The 21,260-nt window shown below is 44.2% G+C and overlaps 1 protein-coding gene and 1 long non-coding RNA gene across 3 annotated transcripts in view; one reads left to right on the top strand and one right to left on the bottom strand.

Annotated features, from left to right (window-relative positions):
- FGD5 (FYVE, RhoGEF and PH domain containing 5) overlaps nucleotides 1-21,260 on the top strand; it is a 153,042-nt gene that overhangs the window by 69,983 nt on the left and 61,799 nt on the right. For both annotated transcript variants that reach the window (XM_045022692.1, XM_045022691.1), the window contains exons 4-5: nucleotides 12,943-13,001; nucleotides 13,116-13,146. In XM_045022692.1, the coding sequence (XP_044878627.1) occupies nucleotides 12,943-13,001; nucleotides 13,116-13,146 (90 nt within the window). The remainder of the gene's footprint in view (nucleotides 1-12,942; nucleotides 13,002-13,115; nucleotides 13,147-21,260) is intronic.
- LOC123373659 lies at nucleotides 529-13,019 on the bottom strand. The gene is made up of 3 exons (XR_006580806.1): nucleotides 12,967-13,019; nucleotides 11,852-11,888; nucleotides 529-663 (listed from the first exon to the last, which is right to left on the bottom strand). It is a non-coding gene; the product is annotated as an uncharacterized LOC123373659 (long non-coding RNA).

Below are 21,260 nucleotides of genomic sequence, written 5' to 3'. Positions count from 1 at the left end.
GATTCAATTAGCCTAGTTTGATACTGCAAAAATATGATTGTTTATAAAGCATCAGGATACAAATACCGAAGTGCTTTTATTGTAATACAAATAATAAGGCCATATTTTAAATGCAGAGAGAGCCACTTGCATCCACAACATGGATCTATCTGCCAATTAACCTCAATATAGGGAAAATAAAATAGTAAAGTTGATCACATTTAACTACTGCTTAGTGTTTCAGAATAAAAACGTAAAGTGATGCATGGAACTATGCACAGAGCAGTGCACAAATAGTCTGATCCTCCCCTCACACTGGGGGAAATCAAGAGGCACCCACTAGCCCTACAGCTGTGTACAAATGGTGTAAACGAGAATAGAATCAGGCTGTGCCTTATGGCCCTAGATGTCCCAAATCATTTTAGCGGCTCACCTAGGACAGGGTGCTGTTATATGTGGATCCAATGCTGGTCATGCTGGAGAAGTGGTCACAGGTAACTTACCTTTGTGTAATGCTAGTGGATACCTTGGCGTAGCAGAGGCTTAATAGAGGAGATTGGTAAATTATTTGATCCTGAGGGCAGCGTTGGAGATAAACTACCATAATCCTCTCTGAGGTGCCAGGAATGTACGGCAGCAGTGGGACAGGGAAGGCCATGAACCATCACAGTACACAGAGGCGACCTGTGTTGTGTGTAATGAAGGAAATATCAGGCTAGAATACAAAGGTTTTGCAAAGAGCAAGGCAGCAACCATCTCACTATTAACTGCATGGCAAATTGCCTTTGCTGTTCCTTATCTTTCCACTGGGTGGGGTCGGTTTCCAGGCTCCATCAATCACTCTGTTTTGCAAACCTTTAACTTTCATACACTGAGGGTACGTCTACACTACGGGACTATTCCGAATTTGCATAAACCGGTTTTGTAAAACAGATTTTATAAAATCGAGTGTGCGCGGCCACACTAAACACATTAAATCGGTGGTGTGCGTCCATGGTCCGAGGCTAGCGTCGATTTCTGGAGCGTTGCACTGTGGGTAGCTATCCCGTAGCTATCCCATAGTTCCCGCAGCCTCCCCCGCCCCTTGGCATTTCCGGGTTGAGATCCCAGTGCCTGATGGGGCAAAAATCATTTTCGCGGGTGGTTCTGGGTACAGCCTCACCCCTCCCTCCCTCCCTGACAGCGGCAGACAACCGTTTCGCGCCTTTTTTGCTTGGTGAACCGTGCAGACGCCATAGCACAGCAAGCATGGACCCTGCTCAGCTCCATACCGCAATCGTGGATGTTTTAAACACCTCGCGCACTCTCGTGCAGTATATGCTGAACCAGGACCTTCGAACCGAGGCGAGTAAGAGGCGGATACGGCAGCGCGGCGATGACAGTGATGAGGACGTGGACACAGAATTATCTCAAACCGCGGGCCCCGGCGCTTTGGAGATCCTGATGGTAATGGGGCAGATTCTATCCATTGAACGCCGATTTTGGGCCCGGGAAACAAGCACTGACTGGTGGGACCGCATTGTGTTGCAGGTGTGGGACGATTCCCAGTGGCTGCGAAACTTTCGCATGCGTAAGGGCACTTTCATGGAACTTTGTGACTTGCTTGCCCCTGCCCTGAAACGCCATAATACCAAGATGAGAGCAGCCCTCACAGTAGAGAAGCGAGTGGCGATAGCCCTGTGGAAGCTTGCAACGCCAGACAGCTACCGGTCAGTCGGGAATCAATTTGGAGTTGGAAAATCTACTGTGGGGGCTGCTGTGATGCAAGTAGCCAAAGCAATCACTAAGCTGCTGCTACGAAAGGTTGTGACTCTGGGAAACGTGCAGGCCATAGTGGATGGCTTTGCTGCAATGGGATTCCCTAACTGTGGGGGGGCGATAGATGGAACCCATATCCCTATCTTGGCACCGCAGCACCAGGGCACCCAGTACGTAAACCGGAAGGGGTACTTTTCAATGGTGCTGCAAGCACTGGTGGATCACAAGGGACGTTTCACAAACATCCACGCGGGATGGCCAGGGAGGGTTCATGACGCTCGCGTATTCAGAAGCACTACTCTGTTTAAACGGCTGCAACAAGGGACTTACTTCCCAGACCAGAAAATAACAGTTGGGGATGTTGAAATGCCTGTCGTTATCCTGGGGGACCCAGCCTACCCCTTGATGCCATGGCTCATGAAGCCATACACAGGCAGCCTGGACAGTGGTCAGGATCTGTTCAATTACAGGCTGAGCAAGTGCAGAATGGTGGTGGAATGTGCATTTGGCCGTTTAAAGGCGCGCTGGCGCACATTACTGACTCGCTCAGACCTCAGCCAAACCAATGTCCCCTATGTTATTGCTGCTTGCTGTATTCTCCACAATCTCTGTGAGAGTAAGGGGGAGACCTTTATGGCGGGGTGGGAGGCTGAGGCAAATCACCTGGCCGCTGATTACGCGCAGCCAGACACCAGGGAGATTAGAAGAGCACACCAGGAAGCGGTGCGCATCAGAGAAGCTTTGAAAACGAGCTTCATCAATGGCCAGGGTACAGTGTGACTGCTGTGTTTGTTGATGAACACCCAACCCCCTTGATTGACTCAGTCCCTGTAAGCAACTCCCCCTCCCCCTTCGAGTACAGCTTACTTATGCAAATAAAGTCACTCATTTAAAAAGCATGAATTCTTTATTGATTCATTATAAAAAGAGGGAGAGAAGTAAGGGTGTGCTTTGGGAGGAGGAAAGGAGGGATGGAGAAGGCCATTAAAAAAATAAAATTCAGAGTAACGACATCCTTCTGGTTGGGCTGTCCACGGGGGTGGAGTGGGCGGGTGCACGGAGCCTCCCCCCACGCGTTCTTACACGTCTGGGTGAGGAGGCTAAGGAACATGGTGAGGGGGGAGGGTGGTTATACAGGGGCTGCAGCGGCACTCTGTGATCCTGCTGCCGTTCCTGAAGCTCCACAAGACGCCGGAGCATGTCAGTTTGATCACGCAGCAGCCCCAGAGTTGCATCCCGCCACCGCTGATCTTCCTGCCGCCACCGCTGATTTTCCTGCCGGTCTTCCTGCCGCCACCTCTCATCTCGGTTGTCCCTCCTGTCCTCACGTTCATCCCTCCTGTCCTCACGTTCACTGGCCTCTTTCCTGTAATTTGAAACCACGTCCTTCCACTCATTCAGATGAGCTCTTTCATTGCGTGTAACTTCCATAATATCCGAGAACATCTCATCTCGCGTCTTCTTTTTCCTCCGCCTTATCTGTGCTAGCCTTTGGGATGGAGGAGGGACGCTTGAAATATTTGCAGCTGCATGAGGGAGATAAATATTTAGAAAGATACATTTTACAGAACAATGGTTATACTCTTTCACAGTGAAAAGCACTATTCACCTTACATAGCACATGTGATTTCCCTACAAGGTCGCATTTTTCATCTTAATAGTGCCTGCTTGCAACTCTTGGGTTACAGATCTCAGACACAGGTCCAGGCATCAGGATTCAGCTTGCATGCGGCCATGGTAAGCCACTGTCTCAGTGATTTACCCCTCCCCCCCCAACGCATGGCTAATACCACGCTAGCTCCCTGCTAATCAACAACCTTCCCCCTCCCCCCCACCCACTGCTTGTCCGGTAGCTTGGGGAAGATCGCCTCGCCGGTGACCAAACAGAAAAGATCATCGGCATTTCACTCCTCCCCTCCCCCCGCTTCGCTACGTGCAGGAAAGTGTTTTTTTTAAGCTGCTGCATTCCACGAACCCAGTAGAAAAATGGCCACCCCCCCTTACTTAAATTCCTGATTTCTAACCAGGTTATCCTGAACGATATCACTTTGCTGAGGATAACAGAACAAGATAAAGAGCGCATGCTTCTTGAATGCCAGCAGTCACCGGGACCATACGCCGCTATGCTTTGCCACGCAATGATACCTGATTACTTGCTACATGCATGGCATGGTAAAGTGTCCTACCATGGTGGGCGGAACAAGGATGCTTTGCCCAGAAACCTTCTGCAAAGGCTTCTGGAGTACCTACAGGAGCGCTTCATCGAGATGTCCCTGGAGGATTTCCTCTCAATCCCCGGACATGTTAACAAACTTTTCTAAGTAACTATACTGTCTGCGAATGCGTCCCAAGTCCTCAGGGCAAATCAATCATTAAAAAAGGCTTGCTTAAAAAACACTGTTTGCTATTTGCAAAGGTACACTCACCAGAGCTCCCTTCCATGGCGTCATTCTCTGGAATAGTTGCTTGTGAGGGCTGGGAGCAGGGTAATTCCGTCAGGGTGATAAAAAGCTCCTGGCTGCTGGGGGTCACGGAGTGCTGTGTGCTCTCTGCGAGGTCTTCCTCCTCTTCTTCATCTTCATCTTCCCCGTCTGACATGGCAGAGATTACAACCCCCACCTCGGAATCCACGGTCAGGGGTGGGGTACTTGTGGCGCAGCCCCCTAAAATTGCATGCAGCTCAGCATAGAAGCGGCATGTTTTTCGACCTGCCCCGGACCTTCCGTTTGCTTCTTTGGTTTTCTGGTAGGCTTGTCTGAGCTCCTTAACTTTCACTCTGCACTGCACGGAGTCCCTGCTGTGGCCTTTATCCGTCATAGACTTAGAAATTCTTTCAAATACTTTTTCATTTCGTCTTTTGGAACGCAGTTCTGTTAGCACTGAATCCTCTCCCCATATAGCGATCAGATCCATTACCTCCCGAGCGGTCCATGCTGGGGCTCTTTTTCGATTCTCAGGAGACTGCATTGTTAACTGTGCTGATGAGCTGTGCGTGGTCACCTGTGATGATGAGCTCTCCACGCTGGGGAAGCAGGAAATGAATTTCAAAAGTTCGCGGGGCTTTTCCTGTCTACCTGGCCAGTGCATCCGAGTTGAGAATGCTGTCCAGAGCGGTCAGTGGTGCACTGTGGGATAGCTCCCGGAGGCCAATACCGTCGATTGCGGCCACACTAACCCTATTCCGATATGTTAATACCGATATTAGCGCTACTCCTCTCGTCGGGCAGGAGTACAGAAACCGATTTAAAGAGCCATTAAAATCGATATAAGGTGCCTCCTAGTGTGGACGGTTGTGGCGTTAAATCGGTTTTAGGCTCCTAAAACCGATTTAAACGCCTAGTGTAGACCAGGCCTGAAACACACACACCCCACACAAAACCCAAACATAAGCTGTACTTGGGAGCAATGGATTTATGCCCCGTAAGGAAGCGACAAATTTAGACAGCTCTTAATGGGCCATTTTTGGCCTTTTGTAATTGAACAGATTCTCCAGGACAGGTTGCACTTGAGCCCTGAGAGCAAGCCATTGGAAGACGACTCTCCTGGGTTCCATCTCCAACTGTGTCACTATTTCATTATGCAGCCTCAAACAAGGCCCCGCTATTTCGGTGCCTCCGTTTATCTATCTATAAAATTATTAATAAGAATAAACCTCCATTACAGCAGTGTTGTGAGGGTTATTTAATATTTATAAATTACTTTAAAGTCCTCTGATCATTATGACAGCAGCATTGTGCTAGGTGCTGTACAGACACACAGTCCCTGCAGCAAAGAGTTTATAATCTAAAGCAGTTAGACAGACAAATGGTAGGAGGGGAAGCAGAGGGACAAAGCGACTTGGCTAGAGATACACAGCCGGCCGGTGGCACAGTTAAGAATGAAACCTAGCTTTCCTGACTCCCAGTCCAGTGCCTTATGCACTACGCCATGCTGCCTCTGACAAAGCATTCTTATTACTCCTCTGTTTCTTGGAGCACTGAGAACTGGTGAACAAAGTGCTAATACTTCAAGCTACTTGGATCTCTCTATTCTTGTGTCATGTATGAAATGTGTGATCAGATGTCCACCTCCATGCTATGCAGTGGCACTTGGGCAAGTGACATGTTAAGCATGCAGACGAGTGGTAGGCAATGGTATTGACAGGTCCAATAGCTGTCCTAGGCTTGGTATTGCCCAGCACAGGTGCAGAGTACATAAATACAGTCAAATATGATGCCTCAGTGAGTTTACGGCTTTGTCTCTTCCATGCCACTGCTGTCTAACTGGAGCAGTGAAGCCTAACAGGATGCTTAAGTGCTGTATTAGCATGCTGAGAATGGTACCTTCGCCTCCCTTTCTCCTCAGACATGCTCATACTCTGCTCATCCCGGTCTCACCATCACTCTTTTTTTAGCCTGAACCCTTGATATTAAGGAAGTAGATGCAGAAGGGACATGAGACCCAAGACTGCTCAATGCAGAGCACTAAGCCTAGCATTGAACCTCAGCTAGGCTCACACAATGACCTCTGCTCACCCCTGCGCACGAGTGCCACAGTCTTGTGCTCCCTGCTTGTGCACTCCATGTAGATCTAGACCTTAGTCTGCAAAAGTGAAAGAACTGGTTGGCCACCATTGAGCTGATCTCTAGACCTTTTCCACAACACTGGTAACCTTTGGTTTGGCCCATTCCTAGTTTGTCTGTTTTGTAAGCAGGCAGCTGAGACTCTCCTAACAATAACTGTCTCCTCAGAAACAGGACTTTAATCGTCAAGTCTAGTTTACGACTACCTGGAAAGAGGTTATCCTGCAGGAAAACAGGGAGCATGGGCACTGGAAAGCAAAGACCCTACCACCCCCATCAAGAGTAACACAATGGGATGGGAGGATGTGATCAATGTGCCTTGTGCATATTAACACCCGGTGAAAGTGCAGCTCTGTTGTGAAGCATTCATGGGCTCCTGATGTGTATGGGCTTTTGATAGCCTGCAATGCTGAGCACCAGCCACTGGCCTTCGTTTCCTCATTATTCATCATGTTATTCAGCTCCCTGGCAGACAATGAAATAATATCAATAATACATGTCTATTCAATCAAAGGCAGAAAATTGCTGGTTTTAGCCAGGCTGTCTGTGACTTTTCCTGTCTTTATCTGTGTGATGCCACCTGAGCACACATTGTCTCAAACAAATTGCACTCTGAGAGCAACGAAAGGGAAAATAACAATGTGGAGAATGTCAGGAGAGGACACAGTTAGGGTTGCCAATTTTGGCTGGACGTATTCCTGGAGCTTTCATCACATGGACTCCCAGACAATCCTGGAGGGTTGGCAACCCTCGTTGGAGTCTCCAGTCTCAGCAGGCAAGGTCTGCCTCTCCAGCACTCTTGCCACCCTCCTCTTACTGGTCTACTGAAGGCCATTAGAGCTTTGATGTGGAGTCCTACACAAATTGTGAATCATGCTGTTTGCTAGAGTTTGCTTAGAGACAGAAACTGACCTTGGGCAAGTCACATAGCATCTCTGACCTTAGTTGTCCCATCTGTTGGGGGGATTGTAAGGCATAGTTCATTAATCTTTGTAAAAGCAGTTTGAGATCCTTGATGAAAGCAGCTATGTATGGTATGTGTTGTTATTTTTATTTGAGGTAATAAATATAGTAATTGTGTTAGAGTATTAACATTAAAAGCATTAACACTTGACAGTCAATTCCTGAGGAAAAAAGTTGATTTTAGTTTTCTTAATATTGTAATGAATCAGGGTTTGTGTGTGTGTTTGTGTGGCCATGCGTGTGCACACATCACTGCCCTCTTCAGGATGGAATCAGAATTGCTGAATTGTGTGTCATAAAACCTATACTGCTAACAGCTGAGAGGCGAGTTCTCATTGGTTCAAGGCCTATGCTTTTGGAGCGGGATGGAATCTGAATTCTGTATATTTTGTCGCTGTGAAGTTCTGGGTGGCCACGATATATAGCCTAGTTACAAATGTGTTGTTCTAGGTGGCCATGGTTTTGTTATAGTACAATATCTATTTTTCTTTTCTTTCTCTTTGTTTTTCATTTAATCCTTTTTATTATTTCATTTTATCTTGTTCCCATTTCATATTGTGAGACCTTGATTCTCAGTCAGGAGGACATTCCTCTGGAGCTGCTTTGTGACCCAGATCAGGGCACTGGGGTGCCATGAATTGAAAAGGGGTCATGTGGAGAATATCCAGGTCATCAGCATTCCCCTGTGACCAGACCATGCTGCTGTAATCCTTGAGAGCTTGGAGACTGAGATGAGAAATGCAAGGAGGTGGAGGAGTTCTTAGAACAAGGCACTGAAGCACTAATAGAGCAGGGAGATCGGATAGAGATACACCAGAGCTAGCTGCTTTCTGGGTCGAGTAGTCCTTTTCCTGTCCAGCAAGACCTTCAATCTTTAAGAAATAATCCACTGATGTGGCTTCAGACTTTTCTAAATGAAGGACAGTGACTAGGCTGAGCAAACTCAACATTCCCAAGTCTGGTACAGTGAGCTGTCAGTTACACAAAGCTCTGTGTCTTACGGAAGTCAATGGGAGTTCTGTATGCAAAAGGCTTGCAAAATCAGGGCCATTCGAGTTTTAGGTTCCCATCCTGCTTCCATTGACTGCTCTGGCAGAAGACTGGGCCCTAAGTTTCAGGTTGCTATCCCACCATGCACAGTGTGTAACCAATTAATCTGCTGATTCTTTATCCTAATACAGAGTCTGTGTGTGTTAATTAGATGCTTCTGGTAATTTGAGGCACCACATCTGCCCCTTCTGTCTATTTCGCCATCTATGAACAGGACTATGTTATGTCAAGTGACTTGCGATCAGCTGTTAGTATCCATATATGATAGTTAAAGCGCAGTGTTTGATATGCAAACTAGAGACTGCCATTGAATGAGGAATATTGTGGCCAACTATTTGGGTACAGTTTTGGAAGAGTCACAAAAGTATATTCTTTGGGTAGGTGTTGGATATCAGTTTTGTCTAGGACAGGGGTAGGCAACCTATGGCACGGGTGCCGAAGGCGGCACGCAAGCTGATTTTCAGTGGCACTCACACTGCCTGGGTCCTGGCCACTGGTCTGGGGGGGCTCTGCATTTTAATTTAATTTTAAATGAAGCTTCTTAAACATCTTTAAAACCTTATTTACTTTACATACAACAATAGTTTAGTTATATATGATAGACATAGAAAGAGACCTTCTAAAAATGTTAAAATGTATTACTGGCACGTGAAACCTTAAATCAGAGTGAATAAATGAAGACTCGGCACACCACTTCTGAAAGGTTGCCGACCCCTGGTCTAGGAAAATGTGCAAGACAGCTTGATGATTAGATTTCCTGCTTTGCACTCTCTTTCAAGAGATAGTTCAAATCCAGAGAGTCTGGTTTTATTCCCGTAGGCCAATGGGAGTTGGAAGCCACATGGAAATCACATGCTTAACAAACAGGGCACTACATGGCCCTCCCCAGACCAATAAGGGTTCATAGTATTTAAAGATGGAAAAGGCCTTTAGAGTAGTTTGTCTAGTCAGTGCTCCCCAGCGTATTCTCCAGTGCTCTGTTCAGTCCAGTTTTAAATAACCTACCAATGAGGCTTCCACCATACCCCTCAAGAGACCATTACCCAAAGTCAGAGATCTCACTGTCAGGAAGTTATACCTGATATCCTGATAGAGGAGCAGCTTCATTATCAAATGAAAACTCCATTGACTGTTGAGGACAGGCAATCTGAGGAACCATTTTGCTTGTATATAGCATATATTTTAGATTGTGGGGCAGATGAGGCTAATAAGGACAACAAGACTCAGATCTCTTCCATCTGCTGAGTACACACAAACAGCAGAGATTGGAGTACACAGCTACTGAAGCAGCAGCCTGGGGAGGAAGCGTACAGAAGTGCTTACTGCTGGGCTGAAGAGTACACACTAAAGATCACTACAAATGGGGTAGCTCAGTCATGTTTTAATAATCACTTAGGCTTTGTTTTAGAAAGTTGATAGTTGAGGGACCCGCACCCCCTACCTCCCGCTATTCCCAGAAGTCCGTCTCCGGACACTGTCGTCAGTCTCAGAGTTCATTTCCTGGTTAAGCAAACAGTAATTAAATAACACAAGACGGGCAACGCCTAGAGACACTGTCTCCAAACTCGCCCTAGACTGGTCATGTGACACCAGGGGTCCCAGTGTTTTGTCTCTCGAGTAGGACATATTAATCACAAGTAGAATTACAGACTGCGACAATCTGTATACATAAAAGGCGAGGGGGCCCACACCAATGGTGAAATATACTTCACTTCTTGGTCAAGCCTATCAACAGAGGACGTGCAAACTGGCCAGTATTAGGTTTGGTAATCCAGAAATAAAATTCCCATTCAATTGATTTATATCTGCAAGTTAAAAGGGCAAGGAAGAAAAAGAGCCCAGAATATCCTGATGCTGACCAGCGACATGTGGTAGCTCCTGGGTGCCAACACTAGTGGGTGCCATGTATTGTCACTGGTGACAAAAAGAGAGAGAAACAGGGTAACCCTTTAGGAATGATTGTAAAGTGTAAACACAAATATATAGTGTAGTACAAGGAGCTTACTACAAATAGTGGAATGAAATTAACAAAGGGAAAAGATGACTTTCAGGAAAAAAAAGCTTATACTAGATCTGTTCAACTGTAGTAGAACAGTCTCCCAAAGAAAAATGGGGGAAACACCACTCTTTGGACCATTTAAACAAGAATCAACAAAGCACTAGGTAACATACCGTAGGCAACAATCTTGTATTGGCAGAGAGATGGATTAGATGACTGAATCTAACAAATGATTAGATCACTAATTTCTTTGAGTCTCTAAATCTTCCACTTGGCTCCCCGTCAAATTACAGTGAAACAGATTAAAGATGGAAAAGACAGGTTATTTCCTTCTCTTCTGAAGTCTCATTCACCTCACACAGTGGTTCATATCCTTTTCTATGTAGCAACCCTCCCAGACCTGGTCATAATCTTCCCCACTCTGGGATCACCACCCCCAGGTTGAGAACCCATGACCTAACAGAATGGGGTTCCTGATTACTTTCCTGGTGGAAAGTCATTCCTTCCCTTCACTCATTTGTACAGTAAAAAGAGATTTATTTGCAGCGTGTTTTGAATAACCCTCTGTTGCTCTGTTATAGACAGTTTTAGGACTCATTTGTTGCTGCTGAACATTTTTATATTAAAGGGGCACTGACAATATAAAATGCACTACTTTAAAAAAAAAATCCTTACTTGTGTAGGGAACAGCACCTTAAAACTGAAAGAATTTTAAAAATGTAACTTTGCTTTTCATTACTTATTCCAATTATTTTCTTTTTGTGACTTATTAATGATGGGCATGGAAACAAGATTGGTTGGTTTCATTTCAGTCAATTTTGCATCTGGGTTTTCATGGTCCAGCTATCATGCTGCTGGATTTCAGTTTCCAGCACTTCCAGGGAATGCTTAAATCTTCCCTAAGCTGTTTTCAACCTTTCTTATTTCCAGTCTGAGTGGAAGCAGGAAGGAGCAGAAACACTGGGTAAAAAAAACCTGATGTCACAAGATTACTTGTCCAGAGATGCAAAAGGCTTGGGGAATTTGGGGAATTACTGTTCAGATTTCTGTTACTAATGTTTAAACACTGGAGATGAACTGCCAAGCTTGAATGTGCCCTAAACTTTAGCAAAGGTTGATGGAGTTTGAATCTGGGATTTTGGTCCGGGGCCCTACAAATTCTCTTCATTGAGGGGCTGAATTAAATGATTTCACCATGATCCCTACAACCCAAGCAATTCTCATCCAGAATCGGTGGTGATGAAGGACACCATTTCAGGCTGCCACCTGAATTACAATAACCAGCTTAGTGCACGACAGCTCAGCATCTCCCACCTTCTAAAGGAGGCTCTTTAAGCAATGGATTAATGACACACCTGGTCTCTTTAAACAATACACTTGATGCTGGCTCCTTCTTGTTAAGAATAAACGGCATGTTGTATGGCCTCTTGTTCATTGAAAGTTGCTTCTTTGCTTTATTATCCCTGCTGTATAAGTCAAACTTACTTTAGTATAAGATTTCTTTCTCAATAAAGGTTTCAACGCTTTGTCCATTTCTTACCTTGGTAAAGAGGCTCACTCTGTAATATGATAACAACCTGTTAAAAAGAGGGACCTGCTGATTAGATCACTATATAATGTTTCTCTAAACAAAAACTCATTCTTGTAATGATTAGCATTTTGTCTCTGATATTTATATGGCAATGATTTGTAAACCTGTTAAAATGTCCTAAATAAATAAATAGACTAAATAAGTAAATAGATTAAAAACAAATGATTCATGAAACCAGAGCAAAGCAGCATAATTAGCCTCTTGAGCCTTGAAGAACCACTGCCATTGCTTCTTTGGCAGGTTTCTGTGTCCTCTGAGATCTCTGCTGATTTAAATGCATACCACTGTGATCTCAAAATGACGTTATTTGCTTTAATACTGCACTGTTTGCTTTCAGGATATAGGTACCACAGTTTAATTTCATCAAATCTGCTTAGCACACAATAAAGCCCTTTGAACTTGTTTGCTTCTGTAGGTTGCACTGCAGTGGGAACAGTTTGGAATATAACTATTTAAAAAACAAAAAACTTTTCCTTGCACATGATTGGCCTGAAGAAACTGGATGAGCTTTGCCTCCTACAGTCATGAAATTACCCTTCTGTCTTTCTTTCTGATGAATTTTTGCCCATTGAAATCAATGGGAAATTTCTCTCTGACTTCAGTAAGGTCAGGAGTCAGTCCATAGCCACCAAAACAACTTCTTGAATCTTGAGAGCATGACCCCATTTCAGGCTGTATATTTTTTATTTATTTATTTGTATTAGGGTAGCAGAGCTGCAGTTGTGGATCAGGACCCCATTCTGCTAGGCAGTGTACAAACTCAGACTGGAAAGCCTCAAGGATTGAAGTCTGTTTAAGCATTGGCCTGCTAAACCCAGCGTTGTGAGTTCAATCCTTGAGGGGGCTATTTAGGGATCTGGGGCAAAAATCTGTCTGGGGATTAGCCCTGCTTTGAGCAGGGGGTTAGACTAGATGACCTCCTGAGGTCCCTTCCAACCCTGTAATTCCGATTCAAGGATCATGTAGATTGAGGGCATTCTCTGGCCCTTTCTGTTTTGGGATGGGAGATTTCTTAACACCTGTGGTTTCCTTTTCAACAGAAAGAAGGACAGTCCAGAGCTTACCTCATCGCCCAGGAGCTGGTGTCTTCGGAGAAAGTGTGAGTTCACTGTTAAAATCTGGCTGTTATCTTGCAAATGAAGCTGCACATTCCACCCCGATTCATTCAGCGCTAGCTTGATGGCAATTAATATAATTCTGTCTCTTTCTGCAGATATGTGGAGATGCTCCGGCTGTTACATGTGGTAAGTAAATCATTTTAATTGTTGAAATCTAATTGCCCTCTTACTTAGCTGTAATTTAGGAGACAGAAAAAGCATTGAAGAGACTGAGGTGAATTCTATTAGGAGTGGCTTACAGTGGGGAGGTGCTCGCTGAGGCATTGCAAAGAAATCTGTCTTCTGATAAACTACTCTTTCTGTGCGTGCCAAATGTCTGGAGTTTCTCATCCATAAGAAAGAACTATGGGCAACAAACCTCACCAGGCTTTTATTTGTGGAGAGTATTTTTCTTTAGAGAATAACATTTCATAGGTAGAAGAGAGAAGGAGAGTGAGTCAGAGAAGGAGATTGTGATTGAGATAGAGAGATAAGAATTCTATCTTAGAGGAAAGAAATGTAGGTGAAGACGACTTTCAGAGGGTCCATGCGAACTAGCTTTTGGTTCTTGTTTGAGTGGATTCATTTTGCTCCCATTAAAGTTGTGTTTTTTGTTTGGGGTACAGACAATCATGCCATGGCCAGGGCTAGGCCCCCACCAAGCCGGAGACAGCTAATGGAGAGCAGGCAGGGTAGGCAGTGCTTGAGGTTTGCTCACAGAATCATAGAAATTAGGGATAGAAAAGACCTAATAAATCATCCTGTTCATCTCCTGGCCAAAGCAGGCCTGTTTCCTAGGTCCTCTGATGTTTCGACAATACTGGTTCTAAGTGTCCCAATCCACATTGCTTCCCTAGAGACTGTGCCACAGCTTACTAGATCTCATTCCAAAGTCTTGCATGGCTGTGTTTGGGAGGCAGGAGGAGAGAGCAAATGAACAGAGTTTACCCGCCACTGCTGAGGAATAAACTCTGTGACAATGCAAAAGATAGCACTGGGGTGTCCTTGGAAAATTTCCCAATCTTTAACAGTGGGGAGCGTCTTTCACAAAGAACAAAATAAGGAAAATAGGAAGTCAACAGAGCATTTCTGCTTCCTCCTTGTGCCTCTCTCGGGCCAGTTGCCAAGGCTGAAAAGCCTGCCCAAGCTTGGGCAGCAGTCTCCAGTATGATGAACACCTTGCAGACAATTGCTTTTTAGAAAACAAACTGGAGATTGCTGAGCCTGCAAACTGGTAGCCAGTCATTACAAGAGACTTCACCAGTTAGTGGAGTCTCTCATCCATTGGACAAGTTGGTAAAAACAGCATCTGCTGCCAATTTTGTCTACACGGGCACTCGCAGCAGTACTAACCCCAGTTCAGCCAAACTGGTGCTAGCACATTTTTTTACAGAATTCCCTACCTAGGCATGGCTAGTGGGTGTGTAGCCTCCATGTTACTGCAGCTGAGACTTGCATGAGGAGCTTCATGAGCTGGAGGGAACAATTCTGTGAGGTAAGCCAAAGGGGAGCTTCCCACTGGCTAAACTGGCTGGAGGCATGCTAAAGTTCATCTCAACAAAAGCTAAATAGCACCAAATCTTACAGGGTGTTTGATTCTAGGGTGATGTGCAAGTTATAAGAGCATTTACTGCCTGGGAAAACCATTTGGAAAAAACAGGAAATGTCTTTTTTGCTCTCACTTCCAAGCTGACAGCTATATCCAGGGGACGGGGCTTTTGTTTTATGCCTGTGCTTAGAAGGTTTTAGCTTAGAAACATTTGTGTGAAAGAGTGCACGCCGCTCCATTCCAGCTGGAAAGAATCCTAAACTGTTGGTAATCCATAATAGAAAGAACTCCCATAAAAATTACAGCTCGTGGGCTAGTTACTGGAAAACTCAGCTTTGACACTAATTTTATCTACTTAGTGCCACAAAGTTGGCTTGAAGGTACAAGTGAATGAAAACAAAGAGGGCTTTCCTGGTCTGACCCCAAAATGTAAACCACTCACTGCTATCCCTTGGGGGAAGGAGTATAGTTTCCACACAGCCAATGTGTATTGCAGAAACTGGGTAGCATTAGCTGTAGGTTTATTAGCCAATATTGAAATGCTGTTTTAAGACAGGAGGGAAATCAGCCTAGTTTTCATGATGATTAAAACATATGGCTTAAATCAGCCAGTTAGCCTCATTAGAGCGGGGAAAGGATACCTGTGATAGCTATGTTATTATGCTGGGTGATTCTCTGTGTTCTTGTTAGTCATCAATTTCATGCGGAACAGTTGGTGTTTTGCTTTGGTTGTAAGTGTTTGGGTCTGTAACTCAATGTTTCACTAAATGATCTTCAACTAGGGATTTCATTCTCTTCCTTGCCATTCATTCATTCACTCCTGGAGGAAGAAGCATTGTTGTTTCCCTTTGTGCTTTATTATATTAATTTTTAAAAATTTAGGGAAATAAAGGAAGAATTTTAAATTTAAAAGGAGAGTTGGAGCCATGCCAGTCCCTTGCGTTTGAACACCTCAAACTCTGAAGGACTCCAGATCCATATTTCACAGCTCTTTCTCCCTACACCCTTTCAATTTCCTTGATGAGCCAAACCTCAGGATCCAAACAACCTCAAACTTTGTTCTTGAACCTTGCAGCTGGGGTTCATCTGTGGGGTGCTGAGAAGCTTCTGCTTCAAGTGGGTTTATTTTGTTAGCCGTATTTCATTTTAATATTATTATACACACAAAACCAAAGTTACTCATGTCAAAAGAACGTTAAGGTTGCAAAGCCAGGCACTCAAAAGTTAATATTGGCTGTGCACTCCTCCCCTAACCAGTTTCTACACTTCCATGTTGTTCATCCCAGTCAGACACCATTTTTAAGATAAGGTTCCACCTTCACAACTTTAGTTAGGTCATGTTTCTGTGCTGGAAATATGCCCCTCCATCTTCCCAGAAATATACAGTTGCTGAAAGAGCACAAAACTCTGGAGGACTGTTGTCCATAGAAATAATCAGCATGTTTGTTTTTTCAGATTAATCTTGATTGTTTCTATTCGTTAACTATCCCACTTCTTGTGAAGAGACAAGGTGTAAATGGTTCCTTGGAAATAACATCATGAGAAGGATGAATTCATCAGAAAACTGGAGAGGGGAGATTCTTTCACCTCTTGGTCACTGGTTCAAATCCACCTCAGGTTAGCAGGGATGGAAATCCTTGTGAAATGAGTTTGGTGGTCTCATTCACATCCTTAGTGCACAGGTGCCTACATCACAAGCAAACTTCATCACATGTGGCAGCAACTGGTACCCTTGCTGGCTACCGCAGCACAGTGTCACTCAAAAATAGCCAGGCAGTTGATATACTGTGACAGCTGCTTGTTATACTAAACATGATCATGTCATTATGACCGTGTCTTCTCCCACTGCCATTCATTTGTTGTATCCAATTATTGCCTCTCAGCATATGCTGAAATTGTAAGCTCTTTGGAGGTGGGACTGTCTTCTTTATTGCATGTGTGTGCTGTCCTGAGACCAATGGGCTCTTGACCCCAGATTGGAGCTTTGAGATGCTATTGTAATACAAATAAATAATAATAATTAATAAAGATGTTGCTTTGTGCATTTGCATAGTATTGGGGATGCCGCTATAAGTACAAAATATGACTTCTCTTTGCACCCCAGGTTGGTGTAAGTACCACATTGCATAACTGAAGCTGGCACAAATACCCCGTTGTGCACAAATGTCCCAAGAAAAGCAGTCACTCCTTATCCACAACAAAAGTGGCATTGAGGGTGCCCCTGAGGAAAACTGAGCTTGGACAAACTATTATTTTTGTTTTATTACCATCTCTCTCAACAAAACCTTTTGAAAGTACTATTTTTAATGTCTCGTCTTCTTTTACAAATCCACATCTCAATAATGAAGACTGAAAACTAAACCACACCCTGACTGGTTTTGGGGGGGAGCGAGGAATTCTTTTCTTAAGACTGCAGCAGGAGCTGCATTTTCCATCTCATTTGCAGCCTCGTCCGGAGCAGCTATTTGTTCAGCATAACAGAATCTGTTTGGCCTTTCAGCAGAGACTTTAATAGTTTGATTGATTGCCAAAATGATGACATTTCCATACACCCACTCTGCTATTGAGCTGAAAGAGTGGAAACATTGTGTTAACTCAGAAATTCTGTATCAGTTGGCATGGTAGTTGTGATAAAAATCTGGAGAGTTAGATGTTATTTGCCCTACTCTAAGGTAATGCAGTTCTCTGGGGTATGTTCTTTACAGGACTCAGACCAGGTGAACAAATCAGGCAGTCTGGACCTTGCATTCCAAAGATTCCCCCAAACTCTTGGTAATGGGGCTATCTTTCCCAGCATCTGATTTGGCTTCCTCACCCATTCCAGGGTTGCTTCTCCTGCATTTTTCATTTTTTTTTAATTTAGGCCATAATTAGCCTCAATCCATTCTTCGTTCCAATGTGTGTGCATAATTCCCATTGAAATTATTATCACTTATGTCTTCAAGTCAAGGAGTGAATGAAATTAGCCCAAGAGATTGGTCTGCACTGAAAAACCGACACCCTAAATTCCCCAAAGTTTAAGGAGATCTGATCTTCTATTCTGGTTCAGGTTCTTTTCATAAAGATGGGTCGGAACTTCTACGCTCATATTAAGATCCAAATATGAGTTTCATCAACATTCAAGGTGGTTTGGGTATTCTGTTGCAATTTGGCCTCACCTCTAATTTTAACATGTGGCTAAGGTTTGCTAAAGGCATCCCTCCATCTTACACAAAGAATTTCTCCCTGGGTAGCAAAGAGTTGCACAGAATGGAGCAGTTTGCACAAAGGGCAGTGTACTAATAGATGCAAACTATGCCAGGCTCTGCACAAGCTGGGAACCCAAACTTGGGCTGGACTCCATAGCTTCTCCAAGGCTAGTAATAGAGAAGTAACACTGAGGAAACAACTGAGCGCAAAAATATATCAATATGCTCTAGCTGTTTACTTGAAAATGTAGCAAACCTGAGTTTTCAAGGTCTAAATATGACTTACCTTCAAAGTTTGCTGTGCTGATTGAGTTTAATTTCCAGAACTCCTCTGAGGTAGCACTATCTCACCAACGTTCTTTCATGCACAAGAAAATAAGCAGCTCCCGATTTAATTCCTTGATACAAACAGAGCTGTGACTATACGTTATCAAATACAGTGCACAGTGCACTACATCTATTCAGTACTATTTAGATGGACATCATGTAAAGACCTAGACAGGCATGCTAGATAACATAGCATGCAATCTTCTCTCTACTCTCAGCACACTTCTATGTTGGGACCAACGTTTACAGAAAAGTAACATTTTTGGCCCTAACACCTTGATAGACCAATGATATCTTAATCACTACTTAAATGGAAAAGGTTGGAAGAGATCACCCGGTGAGTGAGTGGCTGAGGCATATTTTTGTTTCTGCTGTGGATTCCTTGGATACTGTTCAAAGTTTGGTTGGACCAATCAAGTGATTATTTTCCTAATGAAATGCTTTAGTGAATGGGGAAGCCTGGCTAAAGGACGAGCTTGTTTGGCTGTTACACTGTCTGAAATGCTTGACAAAAGCCTAAAGACAAATTGTGTCAGAGAACAACAGCCCATCCTCAATTTCATTAGGCTGAATTTATTTTCCTTATTTATTTATTCATTGTTCTCTTCATCTGCAGTGGGAAAATAACTTTGCATGGGCTAGAGTAATTTTACAGTGGGAACCCTGAGCCAAAATGGCTGTCAGACCATTTTGTACATCTCTTAAAAGGAAAAAAAAAAATCACGCTTGGCATTGGGTCAAGTTCCTTGTAACAAGCCCTATTGATACAGTATTCAAAACGTGCACACTACAGTCTGCCAGTTCTTAAACTCATTTGCAGTGTTTTGGATTAATTTGTGTGTGTGTGTGCATGCTGAGGTCAGGGTCCCTGACCTAGATTGTACCTAGCAATAGCAGGATAAGAGACTAATTGTGTCTGCCGCGATAGTTAGAATTTCCTGCCGTTCATCTGGCATTGTTTCTGCTGTGCTCAGTAATGAGAAATTTGGGACGATCACTGTTCAGTGTAGTGCGTAGACCACTCACTCTGCCACCGTAGAAGTGCCACTTTTTAATTAGAGGTGCCACTTCCCCTTTCAAGACCAGGAGAGAGGTTGAAGGTGATAATGAGGAGGCCCCAAAGAGCAACACGCAAGGCAAACATGGCTCACAAAATACTAAAAGGCAGCCCATGGCTGAAATCAAAGACTACAGGTCCCCCTAGCATATAATGCTGGGACAGTCAAAGAAGACTGGAGCATTGCATCCTGGGACATGTAGTCTCTATGGGCCACTCCACCATATTAGAGGAGAGGGTGGCTTTAGAAGTATGCAAATTGTTATGTTCAATGAAGACTTTGATTGTACAAAGATTAGGGCTCCCCTATAATTATACTCCCCCACCATCCCTCATACCTCCCCAATGGGCTGACACTACTGGCCTCCCAGTATTGGTATATATCATATAGATTATCAGTTTGTTTTTTTAGATAATGAAAACTCTACATAGACACACAAGGCAATTTCCATTAATATGTAGGTCTTTATTGACTGAAAAGTGTAGAACTGGACAGGAGTTTTGCTGGGATCAGGATAAACACTCTATGTAGGCAGAATAGAATTACGCAAGTAGGAACATAGCCAGCACCTGAGGGTTAACTATTCTGATAGAAAGAGCCATGGAATCTGTAATGGCCACAGGTGGTCAGGACCTCATTTTCAAGCCTCATCTGCCACATGCCACCCCTTGCAGAGTGTCCCTTAACATTGTGCTGGATATTGGTTCAAAGTAAAGAGGGGGCTCAAACCTGAACACCAGATCTGAACACCCCAGATTGTTGGGGTGTTTGAAATCCAAACACACTTCTGGCTCTGGATGAGAATTTTAACTAGAGCTGGTATTCACTTCAATGTTTACTCCGAGAGAGGAGTGCCACATACTGATATACCCGCACCACTTACTATGAACATTCATCTCACTGTCTATGTCTACGCAGCAATTAAACACCTGCAGCTGGCCTGTGTCAGCTGACTTGGGCTTGCCGGGCTTAGGCTGCGGGGCTGTAAAATTGTAGTGTAGATGTTTGGGCTTGGGCTGCAGTCCAAGCTCTGGGACCCAGCAAGTGGGCAGGGTCCCAAAGCCCAGGCTCCAGCCTGAGCCCAACAGTCTACCCAGCAATTTTATAGCCCCGCAGCCTGAGCCCTGTGAGCCCATGTCAGCTGACACAGGCCAGCCACAGGTGTTTAATTGCTGCATAGACATAGCTTTAGTCTCTCTGTGCTCCATGACTTTCGCAAGATCCCACTTATATGAAGTGTATGTTTCCAGTGGTGATTGAGGCTCAGAGATGCTGTTGGGTGCTTTCCCTAGGCAAATATATCATGAAAAGTAGCTGTGGGCACAAATGAAAAAGCAAAACATTTTCTTTGCTTTCATGATAGTTGTGAGCATCGTTGTGCCTCCTTTTCCTCAACTTCCAAATCTATACAACTTAGTTTTCTAGGGCTTCCAGCTGTCAGGTGGTCCAGAGACATTTATACCGGACACATCACCGGACACCGCCAATACCACACCGAGTAACCGAGACCGCCAACTAGGGAAATAACCCACTTCCTTCCCCAATGGACCAAGGGATGCACCCCACCCATGTACTTATTCGCTACACTGATACTGACTTGGACTCCTTATTCATCCCATGGGTGGCGTACCCAAGCCCACTTATCCACTGACACTTAAAAAAAAAACTTGCACCCCAATCTGGGTCTATGCCGGTTATGCGATATGTATGTATCTTTTCATCCTTGCAAACGATATCTGTAACCCCCCCTAACCCAAGCCTGACCCCAGATGTACAGTACCTTCCCTCTCAACCTGTGTGTATTTCATTTCAAACATTCACTTTAATAACATTTTTAAATCTGAGCAATGCTGGGGGTAATAACACTAGAACAGCTTTTACAATGTAGTGTAGTACTGTGTGCCCACGTATCAGAGTGCAAGATTGAGTCCTTTTGGGGATCGGTTGCTATGAGCAGAGCCTGAAATGGATTGATTTTGGTTCATGCCTCTATTTTAGGAAATTTTGATCCATCAGGAAATTATATGGACTCAATGTTTGGTATCTTCTGTGTTTGGCTGGGTTGTTCAGATGATGAATTTGGAGACCTTCAGGTGCCATAATGGATTGGAGTTGGACTGCACAAGCACTTTACCTTTG

The sequence above is a fragment of the Mauremys mutica genome, chromosome 7 (assembly GCF_020497125.1).
Source record: "Mauremys mutica isolate MM-2020 ecotype Southern chromosome 7, ASM2049712v1, whole genome shotgun sequence".
In the NCBI taxonomy this organism is placed as follows: domain Eukaryota; kingdom Metazoa; phylum Chordata; order Testudines; family Geoemydidae; genus Mauremys; species Mauremys mutica.
Note: the sequence above shows the minus strand (reverse complement) of the source record. Positions and strands in the feature narration are given on the sequence as shown.